Genomic DNA, 22883 nt, shown 5'->3' with positions numbered 1-22883 from the left:
TGTGGTTTGCTCCTTCGACGGCAATAGCCATGAGGTTGACACATTAGCTGCAGGAGACATGCTAAGGGAGAAGTTCAACCTTCACCACGATCAGTATCAGCTAGTCAAGCACTTTCCTGAGTAGTTTTTTTATCATATTCTCGGATCAAAGGTCGAAGCTGTGGGCACTTGATAGGGGTTCGGTCTCGTATCGTGGTCGGACTTTCCATTTTGAAGATTGGTCAGAGGACAGCTATGCTAGGAAAATGAACCTGGAGTTTAGAGTTAAAGTCCGGGTTGAAGGTATTCCGGTTCACTGTTGGGGGGAAGAAGTGGCTTCGAAGGCCTTAGGCAAGAGCTGTGCAATTCACTATGTGCAAGAGGGCACAAGGCGTAGAGAGCGCACTAGGTCCTTCGATCTATGGGCATGGTGCTCTGACCCTTGTGACATACCCAAAGAGGTCCAGCTAACGGTTTTAGAACCGGACAGGGAGCTTCCACCAGTTAGCACCCCATTACCGCTTGCTGGTGCTCATCATGATGAACCTTCCGATCTGAAAGCTGGTCATGTATACACTCTTCGCAATCACATCGAGGTGGTGGAAGACCTCTCCTTCCTCCGTGGGAGGGGATCTAGGGGGGCCCTCCTAATCGCAAGCAGCGAAGAGAATTTGTCTGGAACTATGGCGCCCTGGACTCAATGGGTGAAAAAAGAGAACGTACATAAACTTTCAGAGGTAGAGAGACTGGGCGTCATGACTGGGGCCACGATGATGATGAGGGGGACTTTCAGCGTGACAGACGCAGTGGAAACCGTAGGCACCGAAGTCTTTCCGGTTGGGCGCGTTCATCGCGATGCCGGGGAGGGATGGATGACTGCTATAGCTCCAACGACAAGCATAGGCATTCAACTCCTTTCCGTCGTCATGGTCTGGGGATGACACCATCAACTCGCTGCTGGGTGCCCAAGAGAAAGGGCAAAACTGTTTCATTTGCAGACCCTGTTGTTTCTGCTGTCTGGCCGCAGGTAGGCGGCCTGGAGCTTGCTGCTGGTGTTGGAAGCACGCCAGGGTCTGTTGGCGGTGTCAACCAGGAAACCTCACATGACCCTGATGCCTCCAAGTGCAAGGTAACCAATTCTGTGGATCTTAATAATGTTTTCGCCTCAATTCTAAATAGCTTAGACAGTGTTCTGGCCCTGAACAATTCTATTGCAGCCAAGGCCCCAGCTGTCCAACCGACTGAGTTTTTACGCCCCCAACTGGTAAACGACAATCAAACTGTAGATCACAACTTGCCAGCTACTGTCCTCGACAATTTAGACAATGTTCTGACCCTGGACAATTCTGTTCCAGCCAAGTCCATAGCTGCCCAATCGGTTGAGTTGCTAGGCTCCCAACTCGTGAATGCTAATCAAGCTGTACATCACAACTTGCCAGCTGCTGAACGGGTCGGCCTAATGGGTGCCCCAACTATCCACAATTTGTCCTGCCCAGTTTTTCAGTCGGGCGTTAGCGATAACCATCCAATGTGTCAACCAGTTGACAGCAATAATCATGAAACCTTGAGAGCTCCTCCTGCTCTGAGGGCAGGGAACAGCTTAGCCGACAATACTCAGTTGACCAACTTCATCGCAGCAATAACAACGCCACCAGAACCACCACTGATCCCATCTCTGCCGAAAAGTAACACGACCAATTCATCACATACATTAAAATTTCAGAAGCAACCCACCACTAGAAGATCAAGTGTTAGGTTGGCTGCGAAGAAAAACTTTAAGACTGGTACTAACCGAGATGCAATATCCAAAGCTCAGGAAATCATTCGCGCCAAACTTAACAATTCTGCAGTTAAAATTCCAGACTGCTCTAGTTCTTCAGACTTTACTGATTTTGATGATTCATTTGAGCAGATCGCAAGTCTATTCACAAGGCCTCTTACCAAGAACCAAATGGAGGCAATCATGGAGCTGATAAATCAAGACAACGTGAAGGCAGGGAAGACTAAAAAGAAGGGTCGAAAGGTGATGCCAACCATCGAAGCCGTGAAGGATAAGGGGTTCTGAGCTGCTGCGACTGGGTTTGTTGGTGGTTCTTTTGCTGATCAATGTTTCCTCAGATGGCTAGGCGCTTTTGGCGCGGTTCCGGGTCCACCCCACCCTTTTTTCTCTTTTTAATTTCTGCTAGTTTTAGCGCGTCTGGGCAGTGCTATAGGGTCCCTGGCATGCCTTTGTATCCCTGTACTCTCAGATTGTCCTTTGGTTCTGGGCTTTGTACTAGTTCGACGAATCCTTGTTCGAAATTATTATTCACTGTTGGTTTGCTGCAGCAGGGTTCCTGGCTGGGATTTGATTGGTGGCTTCGTTCTGTCTCAATTAGAGTGGTTTTTATTACTTTATGAATCCAAAATGCACTATTTTCTCTTGGAATGTGCGGGGGTTAAATGACCATGCTAAGAGAGAAAGCGTAAGGCATACAATTCTATCCACTGGCGCATCCATTGTTTGCCTTCAAGAGACAAAGATCTCGAGCTGGTCAAATATATTATTAAAGGAAACTGTTGGTGCTAAGCTTGCAAATCAAACTTTTCATGTGCCTTCTCAGGGCGCCTCAGGCGGCATCCTAATCGCTACCGATTTAGACTACTTTGACTTGGTCCTCTTACCAGGCTCTGCAGCCTATTCGCTGTCTGTCCGGATCATTTCCAGATTGGTGGATGAAGTTTGGGATCTCACGGGTGTTTACGGCCCCCAACCGGACAATGAAAAAAATGATATTCCTCTCTGAGCTCAGAAACATTCAAACCATGGTGAGGCCAGAATGGGTAATTTTAGGTGACTTCAACATGATCAAGAGAGCAAGAGAAAAAAACAAAGGGTCAATCAACAGAAGGGTGATGAGGCAGTTCAATAGCACAATTGATGATCTGCACCTCTTAGAGCTAGATCTCACCGATAGAGCATTTACCTGGTCAAATGAACAAGCTAACCCTACCATGACTAGGATTGACAGATTCTTCACGACAACAGAATGGCATGATCTGTACCCCGCAGCTGATCTACTCTCCATGTGCTCCATGACGTCGGACCATTGCCCACTGTTAATGCAAGGCCACTCTACGGTTAAATTCTACCGGGGGTTCAGATTCGAATCGTTCTGGCCACAGATTGAGGGGTTCAATGAGGTAGTCCATCAAGCATGGAATTCTACAGTTAACACTGATGATGCAATCCTTCGCCTTCACGTGAAGATGACTCGCACAGCCAAGGCTCTTTTGACCTGGAGACGCAATACAGTTGGCAACTTCAAAGTGTGGATGGCTATCATTCAGATCATCCTCACTCTTCTGGAGAAAGCACAAGAAATTAGACAACTCTCCTCCGAAGAATTGGAATTCAGGAGGACCCTTAAAATCAAGATTCTGGATATTGCCTCCGCTCAGAGGTCACGAGCAAGACAACATTCCAGACTTACTTGGATGCGATTAGGCGATGCTAACACTAAGTTCTTTCACTTGGCGGCCAATAATAGAAGAAGGAAAAATTTAATCAGATCGCTAATTCGAGATGACACGCTGTTAACGAGCCAGTAAGACAAAATGAACGAGGTACAGCATCACTTCGGTCAGATTCTAGGCATGACAGGAAGGAGGAGCAGTGCTGTTTGTTGGGACCATCTGGGGTATGCTCCTTTTGAGCTAGCTGAGCTGGACAACTTGATTGATGATAGTGAAATTAAGGACGTGATCATGAGGCTTCAATCTGAAAAGGCTCCCGGGCCGGATGGGTTCATTGGACAGTTCTACAAATGCTGCTTTGAGTTGATCAAAAACGACCTCTCCATGGCAATAAATGATTTTTTCCAACATAGATCCAAAAGCCTGCACCAGGTCAACGAAGCAAACATCATCCTCATACCCAAGGGGGAAAATGCTGACAGAATTGATAGGTTTAGGCAGATAAGCCTGATCAATAGCTTCATGAAAATTATAACAAAAATCATGGCAAATAGGCTTGCGCCAAGAATGAACGAAATTATATCCAACGCTCAGAATGCCTTCATCCAGAACCGGTCAATACATGACAACTTTCTATACGTGCAGAGGGTGATCATGAAGCTGCATAAAAAAGGTAATCCAGCTCTATTTGTCAAGCTTGACATCTCTAAAGCTTTCGACACCCTGAATTGGGCATATCTCTTGGATGTGTTAAGGGCATGTGGGTTCTCCCAGAAATGGCGCAATTGGGTAGCTGAAATCCTGGGATCGTCCTCCTCAAGAATAATTTTAAATGGGCAACGTTCAAAGGCAATCAAACACAGACGTGGGGTTCGACAAGGGGACCCTCTATCTCCCTTCCTATTCATTTTAGCGATGGACCCGCTGCATCGGATGATTGAGAAGGCCGCTGAGGATGGACTGCTTGGACAGGTATTGCCTAGAGGAGCTAAGCTTCGGTGCTCTCTCTACGCGGATGATGCGGGTGTTTTTGTCAGAGTTGACAAATCAGACTTGGAGGTGCTGAAAGGGATTCTCAACACGTTCGAGGGGTGTTCAGGACTAAAGATCAACTATGACAAAACAGAAATTTTCCCAATTCGATATCCAGCATCATTATGGCCAACGCTAATGGACGTGTTCCCCGGAAATTACTCTAGCCTACCTGGAAAGTATCTAGGGCTACCCCTTCATTACAGGAATGTAAAAAGGACTGATCTCCAACCACTAATCAAAAAAATTAACAACAAGTTGGCTGGTTGGAAAGGTAAACTGCTGTCCAAGGCTGGTAGGGAAACTCTAGTAAAATCGGTGCTATCCGCACAGCCAATCTACCATCTAACGGTTTTTCCGCCTCAAAAATGGTTGCTGCATTCAATTGACAAAATGAGACGAAACTTCCTGTGGAAAGGGAACAATCCAGAGGCTTGCTCCGGGGGTCACTGCCTTATCAACTGGCCCACAACTTGCCTCCCAAAGAGCAAGGGGGGTCTTGGAATTCTGGATCTTGATCGTTTTGCGAGGGGGTTAAGACTAAGATGGCTTTGGTTACGATGGAAGAGCAAAAACAGGGCGTGGACTGCCATGAAGCTTCCTTGTGACAGAACTGATGAAGATCTCTTCAATGCATCCACAATGGTGACGGTTGGCAATGGAAAGATAGCTGAGTTCTGGAAATCTAGCTGGATCCAAGGTCAAGCCCCTAAGAGCATTGCACCTTCACTCTTCAGGAAGACAAAGAGGAAGAACATCACGGTTGACAAAGCACTCACTAACAACAATTGGATACGATTATGCTTCCCATGCTCGGGGGAGGTTGAGCTTAGAGAGTTCGTCTCTCTTTGGCAAGCCATAGGTAACATGCAAGAGCTCAATGGTTTGGAGGACACCATTACTTGGAGATGGTCGGCAGATGGGCAGTACAGTGCAAGCAGTGCTTACAACATCCAATTCTCATCTAATTACAGTACAATGAATCTCTGCCCTATTTGGAAGGCTAAGGTGGAACCGAGGTGCCGTTTTTTTGCCTGGACATTACTACATAAGAAAATTATAACGGCCGATAACCTTCTTAAAAGGGGTTGGCCTTGCAACCCAATATGTTGTCTCTGTAACTCAGCCCCAGAAACAATTCTACACTTATGCAAGGACTGCCCCTTTAGTAGAGAGGTGTGGAACAAAGTGTTGTCCTGGGCCAACCTTCCTCTCTCGAATGGGATTCTCAGCGACACATCTTTGTATGATTGGTGGACGGGTCTGCATAGCCTTTGCAACAGTCAGTCAAGAAGACGCTTCGACGGCCTGCTAATTCATTTTTGGTGGAATTTATGGCTGGAAAGGAATAACGGAATTTTCCAAAGTCAGCATAGAAGCGTTAATCAAGTGGCCCTTGCAGTCATCAGATATTGCTAGTAGCTGAGGTCTTGTTGGTCTGGTCTAGTGGGTTTCTGTTCTACTCTTTTTATTTTTATTTTTCTTTCTTTTCCTCTGCCCTCCAGTCGCTTTGGTTTTGTATTATCCATTTCTTTTCTCTCTAATATAATATATATCGGAGCGGCAAGTCTTTTGCCCCTTCCTTTCAAAAAGAAGAACTCGCTGAGTGATGAGCCAGCCTCTTCGTCCTCGCCATGCATACTCTGCTACCTTTTCATGCTTTTTTTCTTTTCTGATTTTCACTTTTCTCTTTGTGTCGTGTTGTAAGAAAAAAATACTCGTCCAATCTTTTTAGTTTTTCTCGTCCAATCTCCTGTATTAAACTCCTGCATAAAGAACACTCTCATGAATACTCACAAAATACCATTTCTAATAAATACATCACATAATACACTTGGAGAAATGAAACTTTACCAAATCCTCGTTATATTGTTTGCTAGTTGACCTTTGCTTTGGACCTAAATAAGCAATCGAAGATTCACTTATTGGGATTTGATTTATTAGTGTATTGGCACATGTAAAACTGAAAACAAAAGATTTAGTACCCATCTATCATGAACGCTTTGTAAAAAATAATATGAAGTGATATAACAGCAGGTTCAATTAATATACTTGTACCCTGCATTTAAATATATTAGCCAACGTTACCGCCAGCAAAGAAATAAATCAAGTGAATAAGAACACTAAAAACTGTTGTTTTTAAGTACAGTTGACAGAAGCAGCGATATGAAACATGTTTATTTTATTTGGGATGAACAATTATATGATCCTTAACAAAAAAATATGGATGAGAAATAAATCTGGACGGACAAATCAGCGAGATAAAAAATCTAGACAAAAAAAATAAATCAGTGACAAAGACAAAAAAATATTAAATGCCCACCATGAGGCTCGAACCCACAACTACAAGATTAAGAGCCTTGCAATGTACCAACTAAGCTAGATAGGCTTTGTGGTTATACAACCGAGCTCAGCGTTATAGATCTTGACGCCGAGCTCGGTGCCACGTCGGCGCCACGGCGTCCGGTTGTGCCAGCGCAGCACGTACCTCGGCGCCATAGCCTATGACGCCGAGCTGTGTTACTTCGGCACCATAGGCTATGGCGCCGAGCAAAGGGTCCAAAAATGACATTAAAATTTTTAGGGTCTAAACGTGATTTTTTTTCGAGAAAGTGCCAAAATGCAAAAAATTCGGGTCCAGTGTTCAGTGGGCGGCGACGGCGGTTCTCTAAGGTCGACTCCGGCGGAAGGATTTGGACCTCGCCACCATCGTTGATTCGTCGGATCCGCGGTCCAGAGGAGAAGGCCTGAGCCAAGGTGCGGACCACCCAACCCACCACCATCTCGAATTATTAGGCGAGGTTGCCGCCGGCCAGGAGGATGAAACGGAGGGAATGCGTTGCGTCGGAGTCCAGGTCAGGGCACGGGAAGGTGGCCTGTAGCCTATCTGTATCCCACCCCAAAGCTTCCTGCACGGGACCACGCCATGCACCTGACCAAAGAGCTAACCGCACCTTCCATTTGCATTCATCACTTTGTCCAATCGAGTTGGTTTATGGCAGCTCGAATGGATTTGCTTGGATTCGGATGTGAGATTATTTAGGGCTTATTCGGTTTGAAGGGGTTTAAGGGGGATTGGAGGGGATTCAATCCCCTTCTATATAAATTTGTATAGAAAGGGATTGAATCCCCTCCAACCCCCCTCAATCTACCTCTAACCGAACAGGGCCCGAACAGGGCCTTAGTTGTTAATTGTCTCCGGGGCTCGGGGTTTAAGAAATTTATCAATCGAGTAGATATATTCTGACTGAAGCACGATGGAATGCATGCGGCGCTGGATGGCTTGTGTATTCTTGATAGAAATGCATACACCGATACACGGGAATGTGATGTATAGACAGTAATAAACATGCTAACAGAATGATCTGCATCTTGAGGCAATTGTTCCTGTACTCGGAATAGAAATTTGTATCCGTTCTGAAAAACTAAATGTTCATTGATATTGGTATACCACACAAACATGGAAGTGGAATGTGGATGATTAATTTATTGTGCTAATCATAGCTTAACCACCCTCGTGGCTCTGGTCTGGAATGCTTAGTGTACGCTGAGCAAGATCCACAAAATAAGGATCGCAATAAAAAGTATACTGGCAGCAGAAGACCACATCGGGAAACATGAAATGGATCAAACTTATATGCCTTTCTTCCTTTCTGATTTTTTTCCTGTACATGTATTTGTACTATATACATATTACAAAATTGATCAGCTAATCCCCAAAAACACGGATGCCAATCACAGGATGTCAAAAGGCAACAAAGGAGTATCTATGAGCTAAGGATGTTTAGGAGAGAAACCCTGCTCTGGACCAATATCCTGAACAGGTGTCCTGCTCCGCTCTCAAGATCTCCAATGCTGGACTCTAACACCTGTAACTGGTCCTCCTCGCAAACAGCTGCTTTTCTCTTGGAAAATGCCTTCGAGACAAGCGACTGCTTAGGCATTTCGATTTGCTTCGACAAGAGCTGCAGCGTCGACTCAAGTAGAGAGATGGTGATCTCCCTAGCCTTGGTCAGTAGCCTGATAATTGCACAATCTGTGCTGGCAGGAGTGACCTTCTTGCATGCCTTCTTGAAAGATTGTTTAGCCTTCTTCACCAAGCGGCTATAAGACTGGATCTTGGCTTGAACGGTGGCATCATCTCCTTTTCTTAGAGCCACTTGCAGATCTTGGATAATGGCCTTCAACTCAACAAAGATCTCTTGCATGGTGTTGCAGAGATCCAGCAGCTCGAGAGAAGATTCGATTTCTGCATCCAACATTTTCCTTTGCTGGGAAGAGCAAACTTGGTTGCTTGGCAAGTGAGTCATCTCTTCAACATTGCTGTAGATGTCTCCAAGCCTCCTCAAACTTTCACACATTGTGACGATACATGTGGAAGGTGAGGAGATCACTGCCTCTAGGATGCACAGCTCTTGTTGCACTACAGCTTCGCTGGAGTGAAGCCTAGACGGCAAGCTTATCGACCTAAGATGGGAAGCCATATCGATGTATAGTCTCTGGCTTAAACTTTTTTGGTATTGAAATGAGGTGGAAGAAATGAGAAGCGATTTTTTTGCCTGATGAATCAAGTCTCTGTCGAGACCTATTTATAGAGAGAAGAGGGTATGAGGCAGCATCTTTTGATGGGTAGACAAAAGGAATCCTGCCATTTCATCTTCTCAATGCTGTCTATCAAGTTTTTAGATCTGGCAGCAGCATAAGGAATCTGTTTCCTCCATCACGCGTGTGTTTATTAATTTTTTACTGTGCCAGCTATTGCCCCAGTGATCTATCACATTGTCATGCTCCAACTATTGGCAACAAGAATCAACAGGTTAGTTATTCTACTCAGCATTCTTGGCACTATTGCATGCTCATCGGATTAGTTTAGTGATTGCTAACCGTGTATTATTGGTGAAATTTTTTTCTTGACGAGTCAAGCCTTTGCCAAGACCTATTTTATAGAGCGAGGGTATGAGTCAGCATCTTTTGAAGGGTAGACAAAGAGAATCCTGCCATCTTGATCTCCTCAGTGTTGTCTATCAAGGTTTGAGATCTGGCAGCAGCATAAGGAATCTGTTTCCTTCATCACGCGTGTGTTTATCAATTTTTTAGTGTGCCAGCTATTCTCCCAGTGATCTATCACATTGTGATGCTCCAACTATTGGCAACAAGAATCAACAGATTAGTTACTCTACTGGCCAATCTTGACGCAATTGCATGCTCCACGGATTAGTTTATTGATCTCTAACCCAATATTACTGGTGAAGTGCGTGTTACGTAGTTGCACAATCGCCAATGCCAGCAGGTATTTTATTCTGCACAGCTCATGCTACTTACACGCTCCACTTCGTGTGTTGGAGCTGGCTTGCTTTGGCTGTAGATAGCCAGATCCACTGGACAAGGATCTGCTGCTTGTTGCAGAGGCAACATGTTGCATCTGAGCAACGTGGCCATCTCATAATAAAGCCATGCAAATATCAACTTGGACAGTGCGCCCTAACTACTTTAATAACAATCACTGATGTCAAGCATCTTTGGAGTAGCATTTAAAAAAATCTGAACAAATGCTTATTTGGGTCATTGTATCACACTCGCGCACGCACATCCAAAATGTTTTTTTTCAATTGACTTTTGCATTCAGTGATGGAAAGGAGACCCTAATTTGGAAAAAAATGACAGTTTTGTTGTACAATTCTTCTTATATAGAGTGATCAGCTAATCCTCAAATCAGATGTGACAGGCTCAGAGTTGATACGACTATCTTCAAGCTGACAGTGTTGAGAAGGGAAAATGTGCTTTGGATCAGCTTTGTGAACAAAGCCTCCAGATCAACAATTTCTATCTCCAAGACCTCTAATTGCTCCACTTCACATGGAACTCTGCTCTCCTGGAATGTCTTATGGAGGATGAGAGACCACTCTAGAACTTTGCACTGCAATTAAATTCAATATGATATGTGAGTAGGGCTGGCGATTTGAGCTATCAGTGTCTCTAGTTTCACCCGCTTGACTATCCTGCAGCTCTCCTGGTTGGCTGAAGTAGACTGTTCACTGATCTTCTTGAACTGCTTCTGGATCTTCTTTGCAAAGCGGATATAGGACTGAAACTGAATGTTGGATTCAATTTCTGCGTTTTCTCCTCTTTTTACAACCAATTGTTTTTCATGGCCACCCACCTTAATACCTGAGGTGCTCTCTCGCACGCATGGCGCTGCAAAGATCGAGTAGCAGAAAAGAGTGCTCGTCCTCCGCTGCTTTCCTTTTCTTAGATTGGCGAGGGTTGACTTGGCTGCTAGGCAAGGACATAGTCTCCTCAATGCCGTTGAACATGCTTCCAAACCTCTCCAAAACACGTAAATTGTTGCAATGGTTGAAGAGGCTGAAGATACAGTTTCCTTGTGCTCTGCAACTGGTCCTCAACACTGATTTCATTGGAGCGAGAGCAACTGCTAGAAAGTGCACTTGCAGATCTTGAAGCCACTCTTGGAGCAAAAACTGCAGTGCTGTCTTCCTTTTAGAGAAGGGAAGGGTATGGTGCTCTAATGGTGTCTCTGGATATATAAGGGCTAGAAAGCGCACTTGGAGATCTTAGATGGTAAGCCATTCTTGCAGCAAAAACTGCAGTGCTATCTTCCTTCTAGAGAAGAAGGTAAGGGTATGGTGTTCTAATGGTGTCTCTCTATATATAATGAAAGAAGTAGAACCATCACACACGTGAATCAGCAGACAAGAAGAATCTTGCCGGTTGAGTTGCTTGTGACTTTGCTGCCCATCTCTACGACAGGACGATTATTTTCTTTTGGATAATTTATTGATTCAGGCATCTAAATAGTGTATAAGCCTGTCATGTCTCAATCATTGGAGGCAAACACGTACACAAGATGCATTTTTTGGATCAGATCTACATCGTGCACATGATGCTTCAACATTTCAGGATAGCTAACATTGCTATGCAACGTTGCTGTCATGTTTCAGCATCTCCATGCATGCCTGGGCACATTTTCTGCAGGGCTGATGTTGGACCTACATTGGCATTTCGCGACATGGCTTGGCCAGATAAGAAGACAGTCTGCAAGCACTGTCCAGCTGACCAGCTCTGATGCTTGAAATGAAGAGGGAAAGCGAATGTGAGAAGAACAGTGCTCCATTCTGCTATGTTCTTTTTATGTTATTCTTCTAATAAATCTATGGCAAAGCTTTTGCCACCCTATTAAAAGCACTCTGCTATTATCCCTCTGTTGCTGGCGCCGGAGGTTTTGCATAACTGAACTTTTCTTTTTACTCAAATCCACATAAAGCTACATATCATTATATTAACAACAACAACAACAACAACAACAACAAAGCCTTTTGTCCCAAGCACGTTGGGGTAGGCTAGAGATGAAACCCCGTATGAAAACCTCAGAGCTCAACCCCCAAAGAAAACAGGGGAAACAAAGGCAAAGGAGAACCGAAAACGACGAAACGGGGGAACACATAAAAGAGATAAAACCCACAAGAACCAGCAAGGTCTAAATGGGCACAAGAAAAGGTCAAACGATTAAGGAGGAAAAGCGGAACTATAAATCAAGGTTCTGGCACGTGAATTGCACACTTCCACCCCTTCCTATCCACGGCGAGCTCTTTATCAATATTCCACTCCTTCAGGTCCCTCTTCACTGCCTCTGTCCACGTCAAGGTTGGTCGACCTCTACCTCTCTTCACATTCTCGGGACGCCTAATTATTCCGATATGCACTGGTGCCTCTTCAGGTCTTCGTTGGATATGTCCAAACCATCTCAAACGATGTTGCATAAGCTTCTCCTCAATTGGCGCCACTCCTACTCTCTCTCGTATGTCATCATTCCGGACTCGGTCTCTCCTTGTGTGGCCACATATCCAGCGCAACATACGCATCTCTGCCACACACAGTTGTTGGACATGTCGTCTTTTAGTGGGCCAACATTCTGCTCCATACAACATAGCCGGCCGGATTGCTGTCCTGTAGAATTTGCCTTTTAGTTTGTGTGGCACCCGGGGGTCGCATAAGACACCCGCCGCTTGCCGCCACTTCAACCATCCAGCTTTAATTCTATGACTGACATCCTCATCGATGTCTCCATCCTTCTGAAGCATTGATCCTAAGTAACGAAAAGTGTCTTTCTTGGGTACCACTTGCCCATCAAGACTAACATCGCCATCTTCATACCCCATGGCACTGAAATCACACTTCATATACTCCGTTTTAGACCTACTAAGCCTAAAACCTTTTGCTTCCAGCGTCTGCCTCCACAATTCCAACTTTTGCGAAACACCACTCCTACTCTCCTCAATAAGTACCACATCATCGGCAAAAAGCATACACCACGGTATATCTCCTTGTATGTCCCTTGTGACCACATCTATCACCAAAGCGAAAAGATAAGGGCTCAAAGCCGACCCTTGATGTAGTCCTATGTTAATTGGAAAGTCATCGGTGTCCCCATCACTTGTTCGGACACTTGTCACAACATTAGTGTACATATCTTTAATAAGATTAATGTACTTTGTTGCTACTTTGTGTTTTTCCAAGGCCCACCACATTACACTCCTGGGTACTTTGTCATAAGCCTTCTCCAAGTCTATGAAGACCATATGCAGGTCTTTCTTTTGTTCTCTGAATCTCTCCATAAGTTGTCTTAGTAAGAAAATGGCCTCCATAGTTGATCTCCCGGGCATGAAACCAAACTGATTTTGGGTCACGCTCGTCAGCTTTCGCAGGCGGTGTTCAATGACTCTCTCCCATAGCTTCATTGTATGGCTCATGAGTTTAATTCCACGGTAATTAGTACAACTTTGAACATCTCCTTTGTTCTTGAAGATTGGTACTAATGTACTCCGCCGCCACTCGTCGGGCATTCTGTTTGTCCGAAAGATGGTGTTGAAAAGCTTAGTCAGCCATACTATCGCTATGTCTCCAAGGCATCTCCATACCTCGATAGGGATACCATCAGGGCCCATCGCCTTTCCTACCTTCATCCTTTTTAGTGCCTCCTTAACTTCATATTCTTGTATCCTTCGCACAAAACCCCTGTTGTTGTCATCGAATGGTTCGTCCAATTCTATTGTAGAACTCTCATTCCCTCCATTGAACAATTTGTTGAAGTACTCCTTCCATCTATTCTTGATCTCTTCATTCTTCACTAATAGTTGGTTTGCTTCATCCTTGATGCATTTGACTTGGTTGACATCCCTTGTCTTCCTTTCACGAATCTTGGCCATCCTATAGATATCCTTTTCTCCCTGCTTTGTGTCCAACTGTTGATAAAGGTTGTCAAAGGCTTGACCCCGGGCTCTACTAACCGCTCGCTTTGCAGACTTCTTCGCTATCCTATACTTCTCTATGTTTTCTGCACACTTGTCATGATGTAAGCGTTTGTAGCAATCTTTCTTCTCCTTGATAGCCTTTTGGACATCTTCGTTCCACCACCAAGTGTCTTTAACTTCCCTTCTGTTTCCTTGACTCAGCCCAAACTCTTCTGAAGCTATCTTTCGGATGCACATCGCCATCTTCCTCCACATGATATTTGAGTCTCCCTCTTCTGCCCAAGGGCCCTCCTCGATAACTCTCTCCTTGAAAGTTTGGGCCACATCCCCTTTAAGCTTCCACCACTTTGTTCTAGTGACCTTGTTATGCTTATTCCGTTGTAAACGAATCTTAAAACGGAAGTCAGCTACGACAAGCTTATGTTGGGTTACCACACACTCTCCAGGTATAACCTTGCAATCTAAGCAGGCATGCCTGTCCTCTTTTCTCAAGAGGACGAAATCAATCTGGCTAGTGTGTTGGCCACTACTGAAGGTCACCAGGTGGGATGTCCTCTTCCTAAAGAAAGTGTTTGCTATAAACATGTCATAGGCTAGGGCAAAGTTCAGGATTTCCTCTCCTTCTTGATTCCTAGTCCCAAAGCCGAAGCCTCCATGCACACCCTCGAAACTGGTGCTAGATGTACCCACATGGCCATTGAGATCTCCTCCTATGAAGAGCTTCTCGCCAACTGGCACACTACTAACCATGTCCTCCAGGCCTTCCCAGAACTCCCTCTTTGAGTTCTCATTAAGGCCTACTTGAGGAGCATACGCGCTGATAACATTGAGAACCAAGTCCCCAATGACTAGCTTGACTAGGATGATTCTATCTCCTACCCTCTTAACATCTACTACTCCATCTTTAAGGCTCTTATCGATCAAGACGCCTACTCCATTCTTGTTTGTTGCAGTCCCCGTGTACCACAACTTGAAGCCTGTACCTTCCACTTCCTTCGCCTTCTGTCCTTTCCACTTGGTCTCTTGAACGCATAAAATATTTACTCGTCTCCTCACCGCAACGTCAACTATTTCTCGTAACTTACCTGTTAAGGAACCTACGTTCCAACTACCTACACGGACCCTAGTTGGCTCGACTAACTTCCTTACCCTTCGCACCCGCCGAGGAAGATGCAAAGACCCTTGCTCATTTTCCACTACACCCGGGCGTCGATGTAGCGCGCCACTAAGGATGCGACGACCCGATCCTTGCTCATTTATCACCGACTCCAGATCAAGAGACGGCGCGTCACTTAAGGGGTGACGGCCCGGCCCTTGCTCATTTAACACCATACCCGGGTTCCGATATGGCGCGTCGCTAAGAGGGTTACGCCCCAACGATTTTCTTTGTGGTTTCATCTCCATAAGATTTGGCTGGTTTTTACGTTGGTTTGCCAGACCTAACACAACCCTCCTCCTTTACCGGGCTTGGGACCGGCTATGTTGAAACGACTTAAGGAAGTCTTCCAATCAACATAAACTCTACTATTTTAGATCCTTTGATTTCCCTTGGAGAATTTTGAGGGACCCCTTCATCTACCTTCTTCTATTGTCATTTTTTGGAGAATACTTTCCTTACACACAGATAAGGCTTACCTTTGAATACATACAATATCTTTTTTAGTTTATAATTCATTTTGGAGCTAATGTGCTTATGCATTTTTTTTCTCTCAGTCAGCATTACCAGTTCAAGCTGAAGTAGATATTAAGATTAGTGGATTCCAATATAACCTCATTGTAAGCAGGATTAAGCCTCTGATTAGAACAAACTAAGATAAAACTGATGGATGCGTCCTGGATCATTTGTTTGCTGCATCATTCAGCTATAAGCTCCTCCAATCTTATGGCTTACAGCTATGTACATATAATAGTTTTCTGCATTTGAGATTCATTTGTGCATTTTTCAAACCCAAAACCTGTCTATCTGTTTTCCAAACTCTGCTATTACCTATTTGTTTTAGCTAAATGACATGTTACCGACTGTGGTGATCTGAATTCACAGGTAATTTTTTTTTCAAATCTCTTCTGTAGAAGATCGAAATTTGTAAGGAATGACATAAAATTGCTGTATTAAAAGCTAATTCTCTTCTGTAAAAACTATAGATCCGTGCTTATGGGATCAAAAGTTAATTCTGTCACATTTCTCATGGACATATGTTGTATCAAAAGCCATCTCATTTCTCATAAAGAGATGTCCATGGTACATTTGATCCCATGAGCTAATTCTGTCATGTTTCTCTTCTGTCACTTTTGATGCCATCGTGACAGCGGGCTGCCGCCTGTGGTTAGGCTTTTGAACAGGTTATCTCTTGCTTTCCCCTGGTCACTTGGACATATGACCACTTGGACATATCACTATTTTCAGTTTGATCTATCTATATATTCTTATTTCAGTTTTATATTTCCTTCGTGATTATCACAGCTTCGTGGAGCCTCATGTCCTTAACATTTTTAGGAGATTGTTGTGTCCTAGTGTTCATATGCAAGAGATTGAGTTGTGAAATAGTGATTGTATATATTTTGTTGATTCCAAGTGCTTTCTCTGAACAACTATATTATATTATTGTTCTACCAACATAATACATGTCGTTGCATTGGTGACTTATGATCCTAAAATGCATAACACATGTCTTTGCATTGCTTAATGCTTGTCTCTATACCACTAAGTAAATTTGTTGCAAAAGAGTATATCGTTCTTTGTGTATTCAAGCTATTATATCTTAGCCTGGTTGGCTAGACATAATCTATCTATATTTTTGACAAGCATCTGACATGGTTGTGCCTAATGCTTTTCATGGTCCTATGCAGTGCATGATTGACATAAAGGACAATGTTCCATGAGTGGGAGGTGCCGAGCTGGTGAAGTTTCAGTGCCCTTCTTACAAGATAAGCGAATTATTGTTGGCCACCTATTTATAGTTTCTGTTTCTTCTAGTTGTAGTTCTTGAGAAGGCTCTTAGATATATATTCTTTAAGTTTAGTGCATTTATCCGGATATTCACAAATTCAATTTGTAATTGAATTCACCAATCAATCACCACTGTATCTTCAGAGAAAGACATCCCCGCACACATACAATGAAGAGAAATTGTCTAAGTTAGTGACTCTCAGCTAGGGCTAGAAACGAGCCGAGCTCGGCTCGGTGCGGCTTGGTGCCTGAACGAGCTGGGCTCGGCTCGTCCATTCCACGAGCTGGCGAAAGAGGCTCGGCTCGACCTTGACTCGCGAGCCATATTCTGGTACTTATCGTTGCATTATTTGGTGAATTAACATTATATAAATTTGAAATATAGAATCATCATTGAACATTATGAGTAAATTAAATTATAACTTGTAATATATTCATCATCGAAGACTAAAAAATGAGCTATTATCTATAAAATTATCTAATATTCATTATTATTTCATAAATTGATCATTTTTGCAAGGCTCGCGAGCCGGAACAAGCCGGCTCGGCTCGGCTCGCTGCAAAAACGAGCTCAAAGAAGGGGCTCGGCTCGGCTCGTTCGAGGCTCGCGAGCCGCTCCGAGCCGAGCCGCTCCGAGCTCGAGCCGGCTCGGGAGCCTCGAGCTTATTTTCTAGCCCTACTCTCAGCCAAGCAACTCGAGTAAGCAAACTCACCTTTGCATGCTGTAACTTCATTTTTTCATTCAATTATGGCATTTAGAATTGGCATACATTTATTTGCTTTGAATAATAGGTGTGTTTGGTTGGACGTACAAGGAGGGATCGAAGGGGGTGGCCACAGTTTCTATAGTGTTTGGATAAGAGTCACGTGGGGGCGAGGTAAACACCGTAGTAATTTTTGATGACGGCGTGATCCAAAAAAATCGAGGGGACGGTGTCGCCCTCACCTCATCCTATTTTGACCTTAAATCAAACACATACTAAGGAATCATCGAGGACATGTGAGGGTGCTCCCATTGTGCGGCAGCAAACCCCTCTTCCAGTTTACTGCTTTTTTCACTATTATTATTGCTTCTATATGTTCCAAGCACTTGTAAGCTTCTGATAACTGCGAACTAATTTAAAACCGGTAACCGTGAACTAACTTCAATTTCACTACCATTCATTTTACTCACAAGAGCTCAAGTTGCAAACCCCCACAGGTGAAGCTAATGATAGCTTTATATATCGTTTTCACGTTGGTCACATTTGTGTCTTAATGAATTAGGTTTTATCCTATTTGTCTCTAGAACTCCTCTAGCAGGGAGGAGATTTTGAAGCGAAAGTCAGCTTGTGGAGCTTGGTTTTGACAGCTGTAACACAAGCGCTCAAGCTGTTCAAAGGGAAGCATAATCGAAACTTGTCTAATGGAAAGAGAGTAGAAATTGAATTGAACCATTCTATTTCTGATTTTGTGGCTTTGGCCTTTTTCATGTTAACCTATTGTTTTCCTGTAATCAATGTAACTTTTCAAACGAGCTATGGTAATAGACAAAAGAGAACATATCTGGTGTACATGGAAGTTTAGTGCACATATTAAATCATCAGCATTCATCTTATATCTAACGTATGTAGTTGTTTGGTATATTTTACTAATCACACCCTCCAACGTGGTGGAGTGTAGTGGTGGAATGTGTTATTTATAAATTGCAATAATCAACTAGAGACGTTAGATATAAGATGAGTGGTGATGATTTAATATATGCACCATATGTACTAAGCTTCCATGTGCACTAGATATGTCCTCTAGACAAAAATAGGGAAACATTAAACAAAATGTGGAGGTTTGATGTCATTTTTTTAAATGACTATCTCATTTATACGAGTCTATTTAGATGATATATAAAAAACGTAGTAATGCACGAACATCTAACTAGTGATTTCTAATGCCTCATCAATGCCTGATATTTCACCCTGACACAAGTTTACCTTCAGTCCACAACAGTTGTTAGAACAAGCATAAAAGGGATATTTATAGACCTCTCCAAATCAGTTTGCACCCAAAAAAACAGTATGGTAATAAAAAGAGTTGTATTGGATGTTTCAATAACTGGCAGCAAAACCATCTGCACGGGTGCATAGTTTAGTGTAAGATTCAGATCGTGAGATTGGAGAGCAAAGTTGTGCAGCTGTTGGCTAGGCTAGGCTGGTTGATACATGCTAGATTGCTAGTGGAAGGAACAGTTGACTTCAGCGTTCTTGGTACTTCATGACACTGACAGGCTGGTCTGTTTCTCCTGCCTGCTGTGCGTTAAGCATTTAGAATCTGAATCCTGCAATTTCAAGATGATCACATGCCTTCCAAATTTCTTATGCGTTGGCACCTTACCGAATGCTGAACAACTATTAGTTGCATGTGCAAATCTCATGGCTAGAGTTGGCATGCTATCAGTTAAAGGAGCAAGATCCACTTTATTAGGATCTTATGTCTATCGTTAAAATTAACAGGCCGATAATGGACCGAATCATCAGCACCTTATGATAGTTTATTTTTCTGAAGAAACTTCAACTGCAGCACTCCCATTTCATTGATTGTTTTTTTTTATTTAGCTGTCCTCCATGTTGAACGAGATGAAAGATGGAAAGCGAAAATTGACAGCAGGAAAATAGACCCAAAACATCGATTTCCAGTTGAGTATATTTCTGTACACTCTCATATATATACATCAAAATTGTTTCGATGATCAGCAGATCCTCTAAAACACGGATGCTAATCGCAGGCACTAGAGTTGTTGTATGATCTATCTACAAAGTGAGAGTGTTCAGAAGAGAGACTCTGCTCTGGATCAGCGTCCTGAACAAAGTCGCAACTCCGCTCTCAAGATCAACAATGTCCAACTCCAACGCCTGCAATTGCTCCTCCTTGCACACGAATTTCTTCTTCTCAAATGCCTTGGACACAAGAGACCACTTGCTAGCGCTGGGCAACGTGATCTTCTTCGAGAGGAGATGTGATGTCGATTCGAGCATCGACACAGCAATCTCCCTTGCTTCAGCCAACAGCCTGACTATCTTGCATCCTTCAATGTCAGAGGCAGCCTTGCTGCTGATCTTCTTGAACTGCTTCTGTGCCTTCTTGGCCAAGCGAGCGTAAGACTGAACCTTGGCCTGAAGAGACACGTCGTCTCCTCTCTTGAGAGCCAGCTGCATCTCCTGGACGCTGACCCTGAGCTCTGCAAAGTTCTCTTGCATGGCGTTGCAGAGGTCAAGCAGGACAAGGGAGCGATCGAGCTCCTCCTCCACTGCCTTCCTCTGCTGACGTTGGTTGCCGGCCAAGGATGTGAGCTCGTCAATGCAGCTGTAGATGCCCACCATCTTGTTGAGACCGTCAACCATGGTTTCAATGGCCACTGAAGGTGAGGAGATGGTTGCCTTCAGGCTCTGCAGCTGTTCATCGATGTTGGCTTTGTTGGAACGAGGGCTGGAAGGCACACTCGCGGACCTAAGGTGGCAAGCCATGTCTTTGAATGGAAGCTGAAGTTGTGAAGCTTCTTTTTTCTCTTGAAATGGGGAAGAGAAGGCAAGGTGCTGCAATGGTGGTCTTCCTGGCTCTGTCTTTCCTCTTTATATAGCGAAAGCGAAGGAGGTGGAAGCAACTGCATAGCTGAGCCAGCACCCAGCAGACAGCAAGAATCGTTCTCATGTGTACCCAACTGGTGAACTTCCGCAGAAGCCACCAAACCCAAGAAGCATCACAAACTTAGCTTGATTAGGAGGATGCTATGTCTGCAATATGAGCGGCAAACTCGCCTGCACGGTTGAAGGGCAGCAAGATGAGCATCTGATCCAGATCACGAGATGATGGATGAACAGACAAGTTGTCAGTGGAGGAAGGAACAGCTAGATGCCCTTGCTCGCCTCCAGCACCAGGTTCCCAAGTTAGTCGCATTTAATCACTCGATTCCAATATAATCACATCATTACAGGGTGGATTAGCTTGTGCAGTAGCAGCGTATATGCTTGGCCACCCACGTGTTTCTGCAATTTTTATAGTGCTGAATAATTAGCATAGCATTGCATTTACCTGAATACAAGATATGGTCAGGCTACTTACAAAAACAATGTACGCACTACTGCGCTGTGACACAACTGCATTTTCTGCCCAAACAGATTGGGACGAAGGATTGCTTCCTCAAAGACCATTATGGTAGACAAAAAAATATGTGCAACAATAAAAGAATTGTTAGTCTAGAGAGTGGTGTTGAAACTTGAAAGCCTATTCTCTCATCTACCCATCTCATTTTATGTGATCCAGGTCCATGTTTAAAGGATTCCCTGATCTTTTTTACTGTAAAATGGATTTGCTAATCATCTAAATAGAACTCCATATCTATTGCATAGAGGAAGGTTACATATATAGACTTAGGGGAAACCCTAACCCTAATGGGTTGGTGGTCCAACAGTGGTGTTGTCCTACCCACACAGTCTAACATCATCCCGCAGTCGCAACGGGGGCACTGCACACAATGAGACTGGAGTAGAAACCGAAGGTAGGAGCTAGGTTGAAATCCCCCCGCAATTGCAGCGTCGTGGTGCGAATGTTGCAGCTGGAGTAGAGACCGGTGTGCACTCCAAGAAGACGATAGCCCCTGGATGCTAAGGTAGCCGAAGTCGAGGTGGCCATGGTCGGCAGACACGCAGCAGTATCCTGTTCTTCGGGAGGGGTCGACGTTCGAGCATCAGTGGTCGGCGGGGTGACAGAATAAAAAAGCACCAGGAGGCCGAGGACCTTCTTGCTTCTTCAGTCGTCCGGTCATCGAGGAGCCCTGCCGCCGCTAGGGAGGTCTGCGACAGTGCACACATTTGTGCCGATTAGCGTGGCCGCACCCACGGCAGAATAGAAGGGGTATTGACGGATCCAGCCGGGAAGGCCACGACACCGACGAATTCAACCATGAAATGGTGATCCGGCCAAAGGGACGGTGGATCTAGCCAGGAAGGTCGCGACAACGACGGATCAAACGAAGGCAGCGATGAAGGGGGAGAGCAACGAGGTGGTTCCAGCTGGGCAGGGCCTACGTCGGGCCTGGCAAGGGGGTTGACCCCGACGGGAGAAGCGCGAAGGGAGAGGCGCTGCCGGGGCGTCAGCGCGGGCAGTTAGGAGGTGGCCCAGCACGATGACGAGGGGTTGTGCGGTTGAAGATGCCGACGCAGGGGAGAGACGTGCAGGGCAGCCAAGAGGGGGGAGGCGGCTTGAAAGGTAAATGGCCTCAACATTTCCTATAATCGATTTTTGTGTTTGACGTCCATCACAAATCATATGGACTAACTAGTTTGCCTGATGAATGTTTTTCTCAGGTGCATAAAGTTCAACATAAACATACAAAGAAAATGACTTGAGGTAATTCTACAAAGTTTGGAACATACAAGATTTGGTGTAGCCTATGGCGCACCGAACACTGTTCAGTGCCCAGGCTGAAGACCTCCGCAAACTGGCCGCTCTCAGGTTTTCTCACAGCCATTCCACTAAAATTCATCGGACTGTCCGGTAAGCCAACGGAGCAATGGTCAACTGCCAACGGTCGACTGCAGAACAGTCTGACCGTCAGAAGTCAGAGACAGTCTACAATGGCAGATCGCACCGGACTGTCCGATTTGCCACCGGACTGTCCGGTGCCGCAAGAAGACAGAAGACTTCAACGGTCAACAGCTCCAAACCCCAACGGTCGGCTGACGTGGCACTCACCGGACAATGATCAGTGCAGTGTCCGGTGCACCACCAGACTGTTCGGTATGTCCATCGACAGCAAAGTCAGCCAACGGCTAGGAAGTGGTTGGAGGCTATAAATACCCCAACCACCTTCATTCAAGCCATCCAAGCATTGCAACTTCCTCATTCAATGCTAGAGCAAAAGAATACACTCCAAAGACACAATCAAAACATCAAATCCTCTCCAAGCTTCAAAATCAAGTCAAGTGATCAAAGTGCTTAGTGACTTGAGAGGGTGATTTGTGTTTGTTTTGTTGCAAGTTGTTGCTTGGTTTCTTTCTTCTTCTCACTCTAATCTTTCTAAGTGCTTTGTAAAGCTAGCAAGAGACACCTAATTGTGTGGTGATCCTTATGGGGTCTTAGTGACCCGTGTGATTAAGAAGAAGCACTCGACCGGTCTAAGTGACCGATTGAGAGAGGGAAATGGTTGGAATAGACCCGACCTTTGTAGC

The 22883-nt window shown here is 44.6% G+C and overlaps 2 protein-coding genes and 1 long non-coding RNA gene across 3 annotated transcripts; 1 reads left to right on the top strand and 2 right to left on the bottom strand.

Moving 5' to 3' along the window:
- The first annotated feature begins 7105 nt into the window (after positions 1–7105).
- On the top strand, positions 7106–17843 carry LOC111365203 (uncharacterized). Its single transcript, NR_152230.1, has 5 exons — positions 7106–7224; positions 16584–16661; positions 16817–17014; positions 17204–17382; positions 17476–17843. It is a non-coding gene; the product is annotated as an uncharacterized lncRNA (long non-coding RNA).
- LOC103643213 (uncharacterized) lies at positions 8082–11406 on the bottom strand. The gene has a single exon (XM_008666361.4). The coding sequence runs from the start codon at positions 8949–8951 to the stop codon at positions 8235–8237; it is 717 nt and encodes a 238-aa protein (XP_008664583.3). The 5' UTR covers positions 8952–11406; the 3' UTR covers positions 8082–8234.
- Positions 17844–19342: 1499 nt separating the features above from the next.
- On the bottom strand, positions 19343–20259 carry LOC100274960 (uncharacterized). The gene has a single exon (NM_001149196.2). It carries the CDS (start codon positions 20178–20180, stop codon positions 19467–19469), a length of 714 nt encoding a protein of 237 aa, NP_001142668.1. The 5' UTR covers positions 20181–20259; the 3' UTR covers positions 19343–19466.
- Between the last annotated feature and the right edge of the window lie 2624 nt (positions 20260–22883).

Source organism: Zea mays, chromosome 1, assembly GCF_902167145.1.
Source record: "Zea mays cultivar B73 chromosome 1, Zm-B73-REFERENCE-NAM-5.0, whole genome shotgun sequence".
NCBI classification, from domain to species: Eukaryota; Viridiplantae; Streptophyta; class Magnoliopsida; order Poales; family Poaceae; genus Zea; species Zea mays.
This window is presented reverse-complemented; position numbering and strand designations above follow the sequence as displayed.

What these genes read in the sequence shown, in the direction of transcription:
- LOC103643213 (XM_008666361.4), bottom strand. Translation starts at nt 8,951, where the DNA reads ATGGCTTCCCATCTTAGGTCGATAAGCTTGCCGTCTAGGCTTCACTCC.
- LOC100274960 (NM_001149196.2), bottom strand. Translation starts at nt 20,180, where the DNA reads ATGGCTTGCCACCTTAGGTCCGCGAGTGTGCCTTCCAGCCCTCGTTCC.